The sequence below is a fragment of the Trifolium pratense genome, linkage group LG1, assembly GCF_020283565.1.
Source record: "Trifolium pratense cultivar HEN17-A07 linkage group LG1, ARS_RC_1.1, whole genome shotgun sequence".
Lineage (NCBI taxonomy): Eukaryota > Viridiplantae > Streptophyta > Magnoliopsida > Fabales > Fabaceae > Trifolium > Trifolium pratense.
Window position 1 is genome coordinate 24,538,885 of NC_060059.1, and position 16,773 is coordinate 24,555,657.

Sequence of the window (16,773 nt, forward strand, 5' to 3'; positions counted from 1 at the left end):
TATTTCTTTCTCTGTAAATTTCGCTGCCTTTCTCTTGCTTTATGACTTGCAATTCGTTTATCATTTGATGCTTAATTGTATGTAATTCGGTTGCAAGTTTCTACGAGGTTATTCGAATTAAGTTATCGCTTGTTTAATTTAATTCGGTTAGGAATTTACAGAGTCTATACGCTTGTTGTAGGATTGATTGAATTCGCGGTTTGCATAGTATTGATTGTGATTCTGTAACGCTTGTTTGCTCTGTCATAATTAATCATACGCACTGTTATAAGCTTTTTAAACAGTCCGAATTCATATAAAACCAATTGGCGCTTGATTAGTTAGTTTTATGATCAGTCAAGGATAGAAACTGAAAAGAAATATTTCTTCCGTGAACCTATGATAGATAATGAACGAAGTTTGACGTAACCAATGGATTGATTGCTTTGTTATTATTAAATTTCACACTTTTGCTCTCTGTTTTCACAAACCGAAACCCCCTAATTTACAATTTTTGCTTGAATCTGATACTGCTAATTATTGATAAAGAGTCCTCGTGATACGATACTCGAGTGTCGCTTCCCTACACTACCTTTTTCTTAAACTCGTTTTTGACCCGTGCGCGACAGCGGATCAAATTGGCGCCGTTGCCGGGGACTCATAATTGTGTTAATCAGTATTAGAATTGCTTGTTTCTTTTGCTATTGCGTGTTTGCCGTACGAAAAATTAAGAGACGAATTAGGGCTGATTTTGCGTCTGTTCTGCTTTTCGACCATCCCATTCCCTCAGAAAAAAATCAGGGTTCAAAATCCCGTATTTTGGGACAAAATACGGGACACCACCCTCTCAGCCCCAAATTCCTCGTTTTTCTATTTTATTTTAATTTTTTACTGATTTCGTATTTTCGAAAAAATCCAAAAAAAATTTGTGTCATCTTTATTTTAGTTAATTAGAATTTTCGTGGTATTTTTAGATTTTTTCTCATTCAGTTTGACCTGTTTTCTATTTTACTCACCTATTTTCGTTGTAGGGACATAGTTGGAATTACCGTAATTGTTGTTTATCACTTCTTGCATGACCAGGTCTGCTGGACAGTTCCAATTAGTGCTTCCTGACCCTGAGATAGAAAGAACACTCCACGCACGCAAGAGGCTCAACCGAGCTAATAGCGTGCATTCCGGTAACATTGATTCTAACCCTATATCTGATTCTGAGCCTGACTACTTGCATAACTTGTTTGCTTCGGATTCTGAACTTGATTTTGAAATGGCTGATAATAGAACCTTAAGGCAATTAGCTGCTCCTGATGTGAATTATAATGGCTTGTGTATTGAATATGATGCTGCTGCTGTTCCTTTTGAATTAAAATCAGGTTTAATACACTTGTTGCCCAAGTTTAGTGGTCTTGCAGGTGAGGATCCGCACAAACATCTGAAAGAATTCCAAGTGGTGTGTTCTACACCACTTAAGCCTGAAGGGATCACTGAAGATCACATCAAACTTCGAGCTTTTCCTTTTTCATTGCAGGGTGCAGCGAAGGATTGGATATATTATCTCGAGCCAAACTCAATTGCAAGCTGGACTGCCCTGAAAAAAGTGTTCTTGGAAAGATATTTTCCTGCTTCCAGAGCTGCCTCAATAAGAAAGGAGATTTGTGGCGTTAGACAAGGTAATGAGTCGCTGACCGAGTATTGGGAGAGGTTCAAACACTTGGTATCTAGCTGCCCTCAACACCAGATTACCGAGCAACTCCTCATCCAATACTTTTATGAGGGGTTGTTACCAATGGACAGGAACATTCTTGATGCTGCTAGTGGTGGAGCGCTAGTCGATAAAACTCCAGCCGCTGCCAAAGCCCTCATTGAAAACATGTCTCTTAATTCTCAACAGTTTACCACTAGAGACAATTCTGTTCAAAGCGTGAATCAAATGCAGGTTTCTTCCAACAAAGCTCTAGAGACCAGACTTGACGATCTCACCACCTTAGTCAAGCAGTTGGCATTAGTAAAACCTCAAACAACAACTTTGTGCGGTATTTGTACCTCTCCTGAGCACCCGACCGACACCTGTCCCATTCTGAGAGACGAGTCCATTACTGAGCTGCCACAAGCTTATGCAGCCAACCTTTACAACCAAAACAGGTACAACAACACTCCTGACCTATCCACCAACAAATATCATCCCAGTTGGAGGAACCATCCCAACCTTCGATATGGAAACCCACAAACCAGCCAACAACAGAATCCACCTCAAGCTGTTGCCTCTACACCTTCCGGACCATCCTTAGAGGATCTTGTTAAACAAATGTCCGTGAACAACCTCCAGTTCCAACAAAGGACCGATGCTAGCATTCAGACCTTGACAACACAGATGGGACAAATGGCCAATGCAATAGGCCAATTACAAGCTCAAGGCTCCGGTAACCTTCCTGCACAATCAGTTCCGAACCCAAATGGGAATGTGAGTGCAATTACCTTGCGATCCGGAAGAGTGACCGAACCAGCTCCAGCTCCAGAGAAAAGAAAAAAAACCATTGCAACATCATCTGTTCCTGAACCTGCTGAACCTTCTGCGACCGCTGAGACTGCTGAGACTGAAAAAGCATATGTGCCACCAATCCCTTTTCCTCAAAGGGTGCAGAAAAATAAAAAGAATAAGGCGGAAGAAGACAAGGAGATTCTTGATGTATTCAGCAAAGTAGCAGTCAATATTCCTCTCCTCGATGTGATCAAGCAGATTCCGAAATATGCAAAATTCTTGAAGGATTTGTGCACAAACAAGAGGAAAGTAAAGGGAAATGAGAGAGTTAATCTGGGCCGAAATGTTTCAGCCCTTATTGAGTCTAATGCTGCACTCGAACCTGAGCCTGAAAAAGCTAATGTCTCGGCCCTCAATCAGGCCATGCCACAGAAATGCAAGGATCCAGGAACTTTCTCTATTCCGTGTACCATTGGGGATAGAAAATTCGAAAATTGCATGTTAGATTTAGGAGCTTCTATTAATGTCATGCCTACTTCTATTTTTAACAATCTTGATCTTGGTCCTTTGCAGCATACAGGTCTTACTATTCAGCTAGCAAACAGGAGCAATGCTCGCCCTGTTGGAGTGGTGGAAGATGTGCTAGTTCAAGTTAATGACTTGATTTTCCCTGCAGATTTTTACATCCTTGACATGGCTGGAGAAACAGAGTCAAGCAGATCGCCGATCATCTTGGGCAGACCATTCATGAAGACGGCAAAGACAAAAATCGACGTTGATGATGGGACCATGTCCATGGAATTTGGTGACATCGTTGCAAAGTTTAATATTTTCGATGCTATGAAATACCCTTTAGAAGAGCACTCTGTTTTTCAATTAGAACTGCTTTCTGAAATTGTTGATGAATTTCATTCTGATTTGTGTTCAGCTGATGATTACTCATGTGATGTTTGTACCGATACTAACCTCTGTGTTGGTTGTGCTGAGTTTAATTTGCAGGGCGAAGGAGAAGTTGTCAATGAGGCTGCCAATGAAGTTGTTTACGCAGTTGAAACTCTTGACATTCCGACTGTTCCAACAAAACCATCCATAGAACAACCACCATCCTTGGAGCTTAAACCACTTCCTGAGAACCTGAAATATGCTTACTTGGAGAGTAATGAAAAACTCCCTGTTATTATCTCTTCTAACCTTGATTTCGATCAAGAACACAAACTTTTGCAGGTCCTGAAGAAGCACAAGAAAGCAATCGGGTGGACATTAGCCGACCTTCCAGGTATTAGTCCATCGATGTGCATGCACAGGATTCTACTTGAGGATGGATCCAAAACAGTAAGGCAGCCCCAAAGGAGGCTTAATCCTTTGATTCTTGATGTTGTGAAGAAGGAGGTAACCAAACTCTTGCAAGCAGGTATAATTTATCCTATCTCTGACAGTAAGTGGGTAAGCCCAGTGCAGGTTGTACCTAAGAAATCTGGACTTACAGTGGTGAAAAATAAAAAAAATGAACTTGTTCCCACTAGAGTTCAGAACAGCTGGAGAGTTTGTATTGATTACAGGAGATTGAACCAGGCTACGAGAAAGGATCACTTCCCTTTACCGTTCATTGACCAAATGCTTGAACGGCTAGCTGGTAAATCACATTATTGTTTTCTTGATGGTTTTTCAGGTTATTTTCAAATTCATATTGCACCGGAAGATCAAGAGAAGACCACTTTTACCTGTCCCTTCGGTACTTTTGCTTACAGGAGGATGCCCTTTGGTCTTTGCAATGCTCCTGGCACTTTCCAGCGATGCATGATTAGCATTTTTTCTGATTTCATTGAAAACTGCATGGAAGTCTTTATGGACGATTTCACTGTCTATGGTTCCTCTTTTGATGCATGCTTGAACAGTTTAAACTTGATATTAGAAAGATGCATCGAGACTAACCTTGTTTTAAATTATGAAAAATGTCATTTTATGGTTAGGCAGGGAATTGTTCTTGGTCACATTATTTCTGAAAAAGGAATTTCTGTTGACCCTGCTAAGATTGATGTGATTTCTACACTGCCTTACCCGTCTTGCGTTCGCGAGATTCGTTCTTTTCTTGGTCATGCAGGTTTTTACAGGCGTTTCATCAAGGATTTCAGCAAGATAGCTCTTCCGCTGTCAAACTTGTTGAAGAATGATGTTACTTTCAGCTTCGATGACAAGTGCAAACAAGCGTTTGACTTCTTGAAGAAAGCATTGACCTCCGCTCCCATAATCCAGCCCCCTGACTGGACCCTCCCTTTTGAGCTTATGTGTGATGCTTCTAATTATGCTGTTGGAGCTGTCCTTGCACAAAGAATTGACAAGGCTGCCCATGTTATTTACTATGCTTCTAGGACTTTAGATTCTGCACAGTCAAATTACACTACCACTGAAAAAGAACTGCTAGCTATTGTTTTTGCTCTTGATAAATTCAGATCTTATTTGCTAGGTTCCAAGGTTGTTGTTTTTACTGACCATGCAGCTTTGAAATACTTGCTGAAGAAGCCGGATGCAAAACCGAGATTGATCCGATGGATGTTGTTGCTCCAAGAGTTTAATGTAGAGATTAAAGACAAGAGTGGAGCTGAGAACTTAGTGGCTGACCACTTGAGCAGGATAGAGAGAGATGAAGATCCTTTTCCTATTCAGGATGATTTTCCTGATGAGCAGTTGTTTCTTTTACATGGTATTACACCTTGGTTTGCTGACATTGTTAATTTTCTTGTTGCTGGTGTTTTTCCTACAGGTGCATCGAGATCACAGGTTCATAAACTCAAGAGTGATGCCAAATATTATGTTTGGGATGATCCATATCTATGGAAGTTTGGTAGTGATCAGGTAATCAGAAGATGTGTCCCCGACAATGAGATTGAATCTATTTTGAAATTTTCTCATGCATCTCAAGTCGGCGGACACTTTGGTCCGCAAAGAACTGCGAGAAAAGTACTTGATTCAGGTTTCTATTGGCCAACTATTTTTAAGGATGCTTATGAGACTTACCGCACTTGTAAAGAGTGCCAAATAGCAGGCACAAACATCACTCGCAAGAGTGAAATGCCTCAGCAGCCTATGCTTTTCTGTGAGGTTTTTGATGTATGGGGAATCGACTTCATGGGTCCCTTTCCCGTATCATTTGGTTTTCTTTATATTTTGCTTGCTGTTGATTATGTTTCAAAGTGGGTGGAAGCTATCCCCACTAGGACTAATGATTCTAGAGTTGTTGCAGATTTTGTCAGGTCTAATATCTTTTGTAGGTTTGGAATACCGCGAGCTATCATCAGTGACCAAGGCACTCATTTCTGCAACCGCACCATGGAAGCTTTGCTCCGAAAGTATGGAGTTGTGCACAGAGTCTCTACTGCATATCACCCACAGACGAATGGGCAAGCTGAGGTCTCAAACAGGGAGATCAAACAGGTTTTAGAGAAAATGGTGCAGCCAAACAGGAAGGACTGGAGTCGTCGTCTAGAAGACGCACTTTGGGCTCAAAGAACAGCTTTCAAGACACCCATTGGGATGTCTCCTTATCGACTTGTTTTTGGTAAGGCATGCCATCTACCTGTTGAGGTAGAACACCGTGCTTATTGGGCGGTGAAAAGTTGTAATTTTGAGTTGCAACAAGCAGGTATTGAAAGAAAACTCCAATTACAACAGCTGGAAGAGCTTAGATTAGAGGCTTATGAAAGCTCTAGGATTTATAAAGAGAAAACTAAGCACTTCCATGATAAAATGATTTCTAGGAAGGAATTTTCTGTGGGCCAACAGGTTTTATTGTTTAACTCCCGCCTAAAAGTAATGGCTGGGAAACTTCGATCCCGGTGGATTGGCCCTTTTGTTGTTACTAATGTTTTCCCTCATGGTGCAGTAGAAATAAAAAGTGCAGGTACTAACAAGGTGTTTAAAGTAAACGGACAGCGACTGAAGCTGTTCCATGAAAGCTCAGTGCCTGAAGAAGAGGGACATGTTGAAGAGCTCTCCTTGGAGAAGCCTTCCTACACCCCAGATGCTACACCTTAGCCCCTCGGGTGTGTTCCTTCCTTTTTCTCACTTTATGCTTACTTTACATTGCGGACAATGTCTGATTTAAGTGTGGGGGGGAACATTTTACATTTAGTTGTTTTTAATTTTAGTTTTTCTTTCATAAAACAATTAAAAAAAAAATAAATAAATAAATAAGTCTTAGCGTGCATGCAATTGTTATGAGTAGTTACATGTTCTAGGGTTAGAGCAGATAGCTGGTGGATTGGTGAAATTTTTGGAAATTCTTGTTTTTCATGCTAGATATGATGATCCTTGCACCTTAATGCACAACTGCTGAAAACTTGCAAACTTAGTAGTGGCTTGATAAGTCTTTAAAATACACAGTCATTTGCCTAAGTTATCTGAGTACTGAATTTGATGCAGAAGTTTGACTAAGACTAAGCTTGGGGGAAAAACTAGATTACTTGATTGTAGGATCATGGCTAGATTAAATGGTGGGACACTACACTAGAAAAAAAAAAATCAATAATAATAAGTTCCTGTGCCCGAAACTGGAGGAACAATAATGAATATGTGGAGTTCCTGTGCCTAAAATTGGAGGAACAAATGTTGTGTAGGGTGCTCTACTCGGAGTAACAGGTTGGACTCGCAACAAACGAGATCCCGTCAGGTGAAAAGGTAGAGTAGCACCTAAAGCATAATTAAAATGAACTTAAGTAGTGTCCCTGCGTATAAAAAATCAAAAAGCCTGTGAGAACATGAAAGAATAGTTTCCCTCAAGCTGAAATCCGGACCCAGACTCTGAATTGTAAGAAAGGAAGAGCTAGCTTAGTATCCTGACTGTGTATTTTCGAGAAGGATCATGTCATGACTCTGGTTGACAGTAATAGGCAGTACACACACACACGCAGGGTTATCGTTGACAGCTGATATACAAGAGTTATGCCAACCTTTGAAATACAGTCTACGGTTGGAAGCTTGAATCCTGGAATGTGTTGATTGCTTGTGATGATTGTAGCATGCTTTGTTCTTGAGTTTTGCCCAGGAGAGCAAAAGAATAAGTGTGGGGGAATTTGATCAGTGCATTTTTAATGCACTTTTATTCATCATATGCTATGGCAATTTTATAACTTCTCCTAGTATTTTAATGTTTTTATAATGTTTTCTATTTAGAGTCTAGTTTTGCTATTATTTAACTTTTGCTATTTATTTTCGTAATAAACAGTAATTTGACACTTTTCCTTGCACAGATCATAACTGGAGCTTCGGATATCGGATTGAGGCGCGGAAATATGCGTTGGAAAGATAAGTAAAAATGCCACAACTTTTATGTTGAAGCCGAAGGCCAATTCTGAGCTCAAAGGAGTCATATTTACTCGTCAAGTTTCAGACTTACAAAGATTTAATTATTTTCCAACATGACTTATGTTTTTCGGCCCAATTGTTTTACGGCCCGTTTTACTTGATGTATAAAAACTGAAAAATCAGCCTAGGGCTGGGTAATTCTCAATATTCACGAAATAAACAAACCCTAGCAGCCAGCCTCTTTGAATGGAGAACTAAGAACTATAGATCAATCCGTTGGTTAAGACACTTTGGTTCATTATCTTGAGGTTTGAATTCTAATGCAATTTCAATTCATGTTTCTATTTCTTTCTCTGTAAATTTCGCTGCCTTTCTCTTGCTTTATGACTTGCAATTCGTTTATCATTTGATGCTTAATTGTATGTAATTCGGTTGCAAGTTTCTACGAGGTTATTCGAATTAAGTTATCGCTTGTTTAATTTAATTCGGTTAGGAATTTACAGAGTCTATACGCTTGTTGTAGGATTGATTGAATTCGCGGTTTGCATAGTATTGATTGTGATTCTGTAACGCTTGTTTGCTCTGTCATAATTAATCATACGCACTGTTATAAGCTTTTTAAACAGTCCGAATTCATATAAAACCAATTGGCGCTTGATTAGTTAGTTTTATGATCAGTCAAGGATAGAAACTGAAAAGAAATATTTCTTCCGTGAACCTATGATAGATAATGAACGAAGTTTGACGTAACCAATGGATTGATTGCTTTGTTATTATTAAATTTCACACTTTTGCTCTCTGTTTTCACAAACCGAAACCCCCTAATTTACAATTTTTGCTTGAATCTGATACTGCTAATTATTGATAAAGAGTCCTCGTGATACGATACTCGAGTGTCGCTTCCCTACACTACCTTTTTCTTAAACTCGTTTTTGACCCGTGCGCGACAGCGGATCACTGACCAGGAGAGGGATAGATATAAATCCGGAGAAATGTGCAGCCATCATGGAGATGAGGAGTCCCATCAGTGCGAAGGAGGTACAACGGTTAACAGGAAGAATCGCTTCACTCACAAGGTTCTTGCCATGCTCAGCAGACAAAAATCTTCCATTTTTTCAATTACTTAGAAAAAATGAAAAGTTTTGTTGGACTGAGGAATGTGAAGGAGCTTTTCAGAAGTTGAAGGAATTTTTGACAACACCACCCATTCTTGTAAAGCCAAAGTTGGGCACTCCACTAATACTATATTTGGCTGTATCTGAGAAGGCTTGTAGCTCGGTGCTTGTTCAAGAGGAGGGTAAGGAGCAGAAACCTGTGTACTTCACAAGTAAAGTATTACATGGAGCCGAGCTACGATACCAAAAAATTGAGAAAGTTGCGCTAGCCTTGCTTTCCTCCGCTAGAAGGCTCAGACCTTATTTTCAGAGTCACACTATAATAGTTCGATCAGACCAACCAATCAGACAAGTACTGCAAAAACCAGATTTAGCGGGGAGAATGGTTACCTGGTCAGTGGAATTGTCTGAGTTTGACATCATTTTTGAGCCAAGGGGAGCCATAAAGGCGCAGGCTTTGGCAGATTTCATAGTGGAGATGACAACAGAAAAAGGAAGTCTTGCACCTGTTAGTTGGATTCTATCAGTGGATGGCTCATCCAACCTAAAGGGAAGTGGGGCAGGAGTGACGTTGGAAGGACCAGATGGTGTTTTGATCGAACAATCTTTAAGGTTCGAATTTAAAGCAAGTAATAATCAGGCGGAGTACGAGGCTTTGGTAGCGGGAATGCGTTTGGCATTGGAAGTGGGAGTTAAAGAGCTCGAAGCAAGAAGTGATTCACAGCTGGTTACTGGACAGGTGACCGGAAGTTTTCAAACAAAGGACCCTCAACTTTCGAAGTACCTTGAAGAAGTGGCTAAGTTAATTCAGAAATTCAAAAGCTTCAAATTGTCGCATGTTCCAAGAGATCAAAACAGCAGAGCAGATTTGTTGGCTAGGTTGGCCAGTACCAAACGACCAGGGAGTAACAGATCAGTGATCCAAGAGACTTTGGCACGTCCAAGTATAGATCAAGAAGAGCTCTTGTTCGTAACAGAAGAGTTGGAGTCATGGATGGGAGATATTATTCGATACCTAAAGGAAGACCAACTTCCGGGGCAGGAAAATGAGGCTCTAAGAGTCAAGAAGAAAGCAACCAAGTTTGTTATCATTTCAGACCAACTTTTTAAGAGGGGTTTTTCTAGCCCACTTCTAAAATGTTTGGCTCCTAAGCAAGCTGAGTATGTGATAGCTGAGGTGCATGAAGGGGTCTGTGGAAGTCATATTGGAGGACGAGCTCTTGCGGCGAAGGTTCTTCGAGCAGGTTACTATTGGCCGACGATGAAAGAGGATTGTGCTGATTATGTAAAGAAGTGCGATAAGTGTCAAAGGTTCTCAAATCTCCACCATGCACCTCCGGAACATCTAAGCTCGGTGGTTTCCCCATGGCCCTTTTTTAAATGGGGAGTTGATATTTTAGGTCCATTTCCGGAGGCAGCGGGTCAGGTGAAATTTTTAGTAGTTGCTGTGGACTACTTTACTAAGTGGATAGAAGCAGAACCAGTGGCCACCATCACAGCTGAAAGGATCAGAAAGTTCTATTGGAAGAAGATTATATGTAGGTTTGGTCTCCCGGCAGTGCTAGTAACCGACAATGGAACACAATTTGCCAGCTCACGTGTCGCTGACTTCTGCAAGGAATGGGGAATAAAACTTAGCTTCACATCGGTGGAACACCCACAAACAAATGGTCAAGCTGAGTCGGCTAACAAGGTAATCTTGCAAGGTTTGAAGAAAAGGTTGGAGGCAGCTAAAGGGTTATGGGTAGAAGAATTACCAATGGTCTTGTGGTCTTACCATACTACCCCTCACTCTTCCACTCAAGAAACTCCATTCAAAATGGTGTATGGATCAGATGCTATGATTCCAATCGAGATCAATGAACCTAGTGCGAGAGTCCTTTTTGCTCGTTTGGAAGAGAATTCTATTAACCTGCAGGCCAATTTAGACCTCCAGGATGAAGTTCGAAATCGAGCACATGTGAAAGAGGAGGCTTGTAAAAGAAGAGCAGCTAGAAGATATGATTCAAAAGTCAAGAAAAGGATAATTAAGGAAGGGGATTTAGTGCTGAGAAGGAAACCAGGAGTAAAGACACCTGGAAAGCTCTTCCCACACTAGGAAGGTCCATTCAGAGTTAAGGAAGATTTAGGGAAGGGAGCTTATCGTTTGGAGCATTTAGGTGGTAGTAAGGTACCGCGGACTTGGAATGCGGCAAACCTCCGTTATTACTTCAGCTAAGAAAGGAAGAAGAAAATTAAATGAAAGAAAGCGAGCAAGTATCTATTTATATTTTATGTCTAGTTTATTTTTGCAGTAACAAAGGCAATTATGCCAAGACCTTGTCTCTTTATGTAAGGATCTCTTATATATTAATGATATGAAATCAAAGCCGCTTTCCATAGTATATGTGCAGATTTTTTGTTAAAGACTTTTCATGACGTATGGATAAGGGTGGCCGAGCAGAGCCATGCCCTCAAGACCTGAGCGAGTTTCGGTATAGACCCGACCCTTAGGCAAATTTACGTTATAAGGAAAGATCCGTTAGAGACTTTCCTTGACGTCTTAATAAGGGTGGCCGAGCAGAGTCATGCCCTCAAGACCTGAGCGAGTTTCGGTATAGACCCGACCCTTAGGCAAATTTACGTTATAGGGAAAGATCCGTTAGAGACTTTCCTTGACGTCTTAATAAGGGTGGTCGAGCAGAGCCATGCCCTCAAGACCTGAGCGAGTTTCGGTATAGACCCGACCCTTAGGCAAATTTACGTTATAGGGAAAGATCCGTTAGAGACTTTCCTTGACGTCTTAATAAGGGTGGCCGAGCAGAGCCATGCCCTTAAGACCTGAGCGAGTTTCGGTATAGACCCGACCCTTAGACAAATTTACGTTATATGGAAAGATCCATTAGAGATTTTCTATGACGTCTAGCGAGCGGAACCATGCCTTCATGACTTTCTATGAAGAGTTTATATTACAAATGATAATAACAGACAAGTAACAAAAGAATCGAAGTTCAACTCTTCAAGTATGTGTTTCTAGGAAACCTAGTACTCACTATGCTTCATAACCCACCAAGAAATTTTCAATGTGGTTCGATCTGGTGATCTTGGAGGACTCAAAGATTTACTGAAACATGATGTGAATGCTATTTGCTGTACAAGACCATTTGGATGTAGTGAATGCTATTTTGGATGTTGATGTCAGTTCAATGATGATAGTAAGGAAAAACGGCAAAACTGCATTGCACAATGCTGCTAGATACGACATTCATCGCATTGTAAAAGCACTTATTGAAAGGGATTCAGCAATTGTTTGCATCAAAGATAGAAAGGGTCAAACAGCACTGCATATGGCTGTAAAAGGCCAAAGTACTTCAGTAGTTGAGGAGTTTTTTACAAGCCGACTCGATGGTATTGAATGAACGAGATAAGAAGGGTAACACAGCTCTTCACATGGCCATTCGGAAAGCTCGCTCGGAGATAGTGAGCTTTCTGTTGAGCTATGCATCGATGAATGTCAATGCCATCAATAATCAACAAGAAACAGCGAATGAAACCATGGAACTTAAAAGAGCTGAGAGCGATATAAAGCACGAAGTGCAGTCACAACTAATACAGAACGAAAAAACTTGCAAACGTTTGCCAGGTCAATACAGAAAGCTACAATCGGAGGCAGGGAAATCAATGAATTTAGTCGAGTAATGAATAAGCAGAGATTATAAATATCATAATATCACTATCGAGCTCTGCTCGAATACATAAAGTTCAAGTAGTCATGGATAATACAAGTACAAGATAACATAGTAGAAAAGGTCCAAAAGTGACCATATAAATATTGCAAAGTTCCAAACGAGATTGTGCAGTAGTAGAAATGCAAAATATGCTAGATATCACAACTAAGTAGATCGGTGGCCAGTCACAACACCAAAAGTAGATCTAGCCTTTGGATTCACAATCCGACCATTTTCAACCACAAATCTCGAATTTGCTCCGCGGGTATCAAGTCCGGGATGAAGAATCTCAACCTGCTCAAGAGCTCGCGCAAACCCAAGCTCGAACTCTTCAACGGAGGACCTCTCTAGAACATGAATACACTTATCCTTTTTCTCAATCTCTTTGTTATTTTTCTCAAGCTCTTTGGCATTATCTTCAAGCTTCTTGTCTTTTCTTTCATATGATACTTTAAGGGACTTCATTTTTGACTCCAACTCCGAGAACTTTGCATGCGATGTTTCGAGCTCATCCTCAACAGTTTTTAGTGACGCCTTCAAGGTGTCAATTTCACCAGTCTTTGTACGAAGATTTTCTAAGTAGCGAGTGCGCTCCTCCCTGAGAGTCTTGCAGGTCTCAGTAGCAAGGGAAGCTGACCATAAATTATAGGTCCTCATAGCCTCCAAGGTTTGTTCAAAGCCAAGCTCTTTAATTACCTGTACATCAGAAGAGGTGGTATACTGTGATGTAACTCCCTCACCGGAGAAATGCACATCCCAAGCAGATTCGGATTCGCCACCGCGATCATCAATGGCCAGCTTAGCACGCCAATTATTTGCTGGAAGAGAGGAGGCGCAGGTGCGAATAGGAATCCGAGGAGCAGGCCGAGGGCTCACATGAGCTGGGGGAGCTGCCAAAACTATCTCATTTCTAGCAATGTTCTTCCTCTTCGACTTTTTCTTCCGAGGAGAAGTAGGACTAGTACTACCAGCCGGAATGGAGGCACTTTGGTCCTTGTGTGCATCTAGTTGTGGACCTCGAACCTCTTCATCAACTTGGTCCCAAATTCGAGCGCGCTCCTCATTAGTCATCACCATTTCTTTGGATCCTGAAGATATAAAGGAAAACAAATGGAAGCATTAATAATAAATTATGCAAATACAACAAAAGTTACAATAGTTCAAGCATTGAAAATTACGTAAATATGTAGATAGTTGAGCAGCGTTGTTCTCATAAAGAAGTAACTCAGCTACGGTCACCGTTTGCATCGTACGTAACTTTGCAATAGCTTTCATGTCATCGACTGAGTGAGGTAAGCTACGAAGGTCAGGTTTGGTCACTGGTCTTTTGGTCCAATGAAAAGGAAAAAAGGGAACTCCAGAGTCATCATACCATAGTGGGGAGGTAGGACTAGGAGAAACACGAAGGAAGTCATTTTTAAAGTTTTTCCAAGACGAGGTGAGGGGAGTAATGAGAGTGTGTTTAGCTTTGTTTGCCATATAAATCCAAGAATTTCTCTTAATACTTTTAGCTTGGAAGCAAGAAAAAAAGGAATAGGTCGAGAGAGGAAGACCTAAACCACCGCATAGGATTTCGAATGCCCTAATAAAGCCCCAACAATTTGGATGTAATTGGGTTGGTGCAACGTTGAGCGTATTAAGAATCTCACATTGGAAGTCAGTAAACGGCAGGCAGACTCCCAATTTTAAAAAAGTACAGTAGTACACATAAGTAAAACAAACACACTCTCCCGTTGAGGGAGAGTCACAAACAGCATCTCCTTCATAACAAGGTCGAATATCAAACAGTTTGCGTGTAGCAGGATGACTCAAGTTCGTAATGCACGCCAAAGCTAAATTGAAGTCGGAATATTTGGAGGTAGCATTACGAACTTCTATATCAGCCCAAGCTTCCTTGGGTGGTTCCATTCGAAGAGGATTAATGTCATTCCCTTCCTCTATGTCAGAATCGGGAGATGATGGAGGCGTATATGAGTCAGGAGACTCGTACCTTTGCCTCTCCCTACGAGACATGGGTAGCTTGAATCCACCTCCAATCCTAAAAATAAAAAAAAATAGAAATATAAGTGAAAGTTAGGCTAGGGTAGATCAAATAAGTGAAAGCTCCAATAAGTGATAAACAAGAAGCATGAGTTTGAGCTAAGGTAGAACCAAAAGTGATGAGGGAAACATTTTGTAGCCAAGTTGCCTAGTTAAAGGCGGCAGAGGTGTTGTTGTCACCTATGGAATTCATAGTTGTTTAAATCATGAAATATTGGTTTGAGCTCAAGCAAAAGAGAAGAGGAGCTCTGGTAAGCGGCCGAGCTGTTTAAGCAAAAATGTGTTTGTAGAATTTTATCAAACACTTGGAGTGCTTTGGTGAAAGGCCGAACAAAAAGAGGCCGAGCAGAGAGCTGATGTTGTCATGAAGAGAACGAGCCGAACAAAACTTTAGCTATTGTTATAAGCGGAAACCAAACAGCCCAGCCTGAAACCAGCTGTTTTGAACTGAAAATGTGTTTGAGGCATTTTATCAAACACTTGAAGTGCTTGTTCAAGAGCTGCAAAAGGGAAGGCCGAGCTAAGGAGCAAAAGAAAGAAAGACCGAGCAGTAAGTGTTAGTATTGATGTTTTGATGTGAATAAAGATTCTAATATGGGATATAAAGTCATGAGCTTGACATTTAGAGAGTATTAAAAACAAGCCAACAAGCTTGAAGCTTGAGTTTAAAGAGCTTGGGGATTTTAGGCTGAGCTGTTTGAACTGAAAATGTCTTTGAGGCATTTTATCAAACATATGGTATGCTTGTCAACTAGACATAGAGGAAAGTGAAAAACAAGAGGAGGAATCAGTGAAAAATTTGTTTGCAACGTAAGATTTTTAAGCTCAATCAAAAGTTAAAAAAGTTCATTTTGAAGTGCTTACCTATTTCGTCAACAAAAAATGTTTGTGAAGAGAGGTCGCCGAACAGTAGAGGAGCAATGGAGGTAGAGTGTAGCCGAGCTGAGAGAGTCGAGCTGATATGAGAGAGGCCGAGCTGAGCAGGGGGGGCGATGTAGAGACTACGACCGAGTAGAGGAGGGACGTTGGGAAAGTTTAGGCCGAGCAGAGAGATGACTCTTTGTTATATCATCTTTTGGACTTGCTAAAAGCTGGAAAAACAAGGAGGTGGAAATCTGACCAAGCAGGAAAGAGATAAAAGGTAATCCATTTTGTCCATGTGAGTTGCATTGTTATATTTTAAAGTACAAATTATGAACAAGTAGATGGGAGACAATAGAGTAGCAAATATGTGGTTACTTCTTCCTGGACTAACCGTGCCGAGCAGAGCTGTTTGTTGTGGTCATAGTAATAGATAAGTTCAAGTTTGAAGTGGAGAAACATACAGTGAAGAGGAGATGAATTTTTTGTTTTTAATGTTGTTGATGTATTTACCAGTCTAGTAGTAGCTTTGGATGTTTCAATTCTACTTTAATATATTCCCTCCTTGTTGTGTTGTCGAACTGTTATGGGAGTATGGTAGGAGGAGTTGCTACTTGCTAGGCTTTAAGTTATTAGGAGCTAGATGTTTGTCTTGTTTTATTTATTTTTTACACGTGAAAGATGTGTAGTAGTAGTACTTTTATTTCTTTGTTTCTTTCTTTGAAGAACTAGCTACATTCATATAAAGTGTAATATCGTAAATTTTACTTATAGCTCATGATGACCTCTAGAAGTGCTTAGGTGAAGGATAAGCATGTAGTGGGTCAATAAGTGAACATGAAGTATGTCATGAATACCACAATACTATGTACGTCACAAGTGAGCATAAAACAAATTGACGTGTCTATGCTAACAACTCCAAAGTCTAAGAGTCATACAAAAGTCTTGGGTATATGATGTACTGTGTAGTACCTAAAGGATTCTCATATGCAAGTGCAGTAGCTGTGCTTGATGCAACAACACTACAAAGTTATGAAGTACTAGGTTGAGTTTTAGGAAGGCTTGTTAGTAGTAGCTTTAGATATTTTAATTCTACTTTATTGTACCTTTTTGTTGTGTTGTCAAGTTATTGTGGGGGGTGTAGGAGTTACCATGCCTAAGTTATTAGGGGCTAATTGGTTAGTTTTTTCATTTATTTGGTTGAAGGTGGTATGCTAAACGATCTCTACATCATGACATTGACATTGTCAAGTTATTGCGTGCATGGAGCAGAGCTAAACGAAATTTTAGT

General features: G+C 40.5%; 3 protein-coding genes across 3 annotated transcripts; 2 read left to right on the top strand and 1 right to left on the bottom strand.

The window, feature by feature from the left end:
* Positions 1-1,164: 1,164 nt before the first annotated feature.
* Positions 1,165-6,490, top strand: LOC123890798. Its single transcript, XM_045940499.1, has 3 exons — positions 1,165-4,357; positions 4,460-5,343; positions 5,479-6,490. The coding sequence occupies exons 1-3, from the start codon at positions 1,247-1,249 to the stop codon at positions 6,488-6,490; spliced, it is 5,007 nt and encodes a 1,668-aa protein (XP_045796455.1). The 5' UTR covers positions 1,165-1,246.
* A 2,274-nt stretch (positions 6,491-8,764) lies between these two features.
* On the top strand, positions 8,765-10,972 carry LOC123890806. The gene has a single exon (XM_045940509.1). It carries the CDS (start codon positions 8,765-8,767, stop codon positions 10,970-10,972), a length of 2,208 nt encoding a protein of 735 aa, XP_045796465.1.
* A 1,774-nt stretch (positions 10,973-12,746) lies between these two features.
* Positions 12,747-14,535, bottom strand: LOC123890815. Its single transcript, XM_045940519.1, has 2 exons — positions 13,760-14,535; positions 12,747-13,669 (listed from the first exon to the last, which is right to left on the bottom strand). The coding sequence occupies exons 1-2, from the start codon at positions 14,487-14,489 to the stop codon at positions 12,747-12,749; spliced, it is 1,653 nt and encodes a 550-aa protein (XP_045796475.1). The 5' UTR covers positions 14,490-14,535.
* Positions 14,536-16,773: the final 2,238 nt, after the last annotated feature.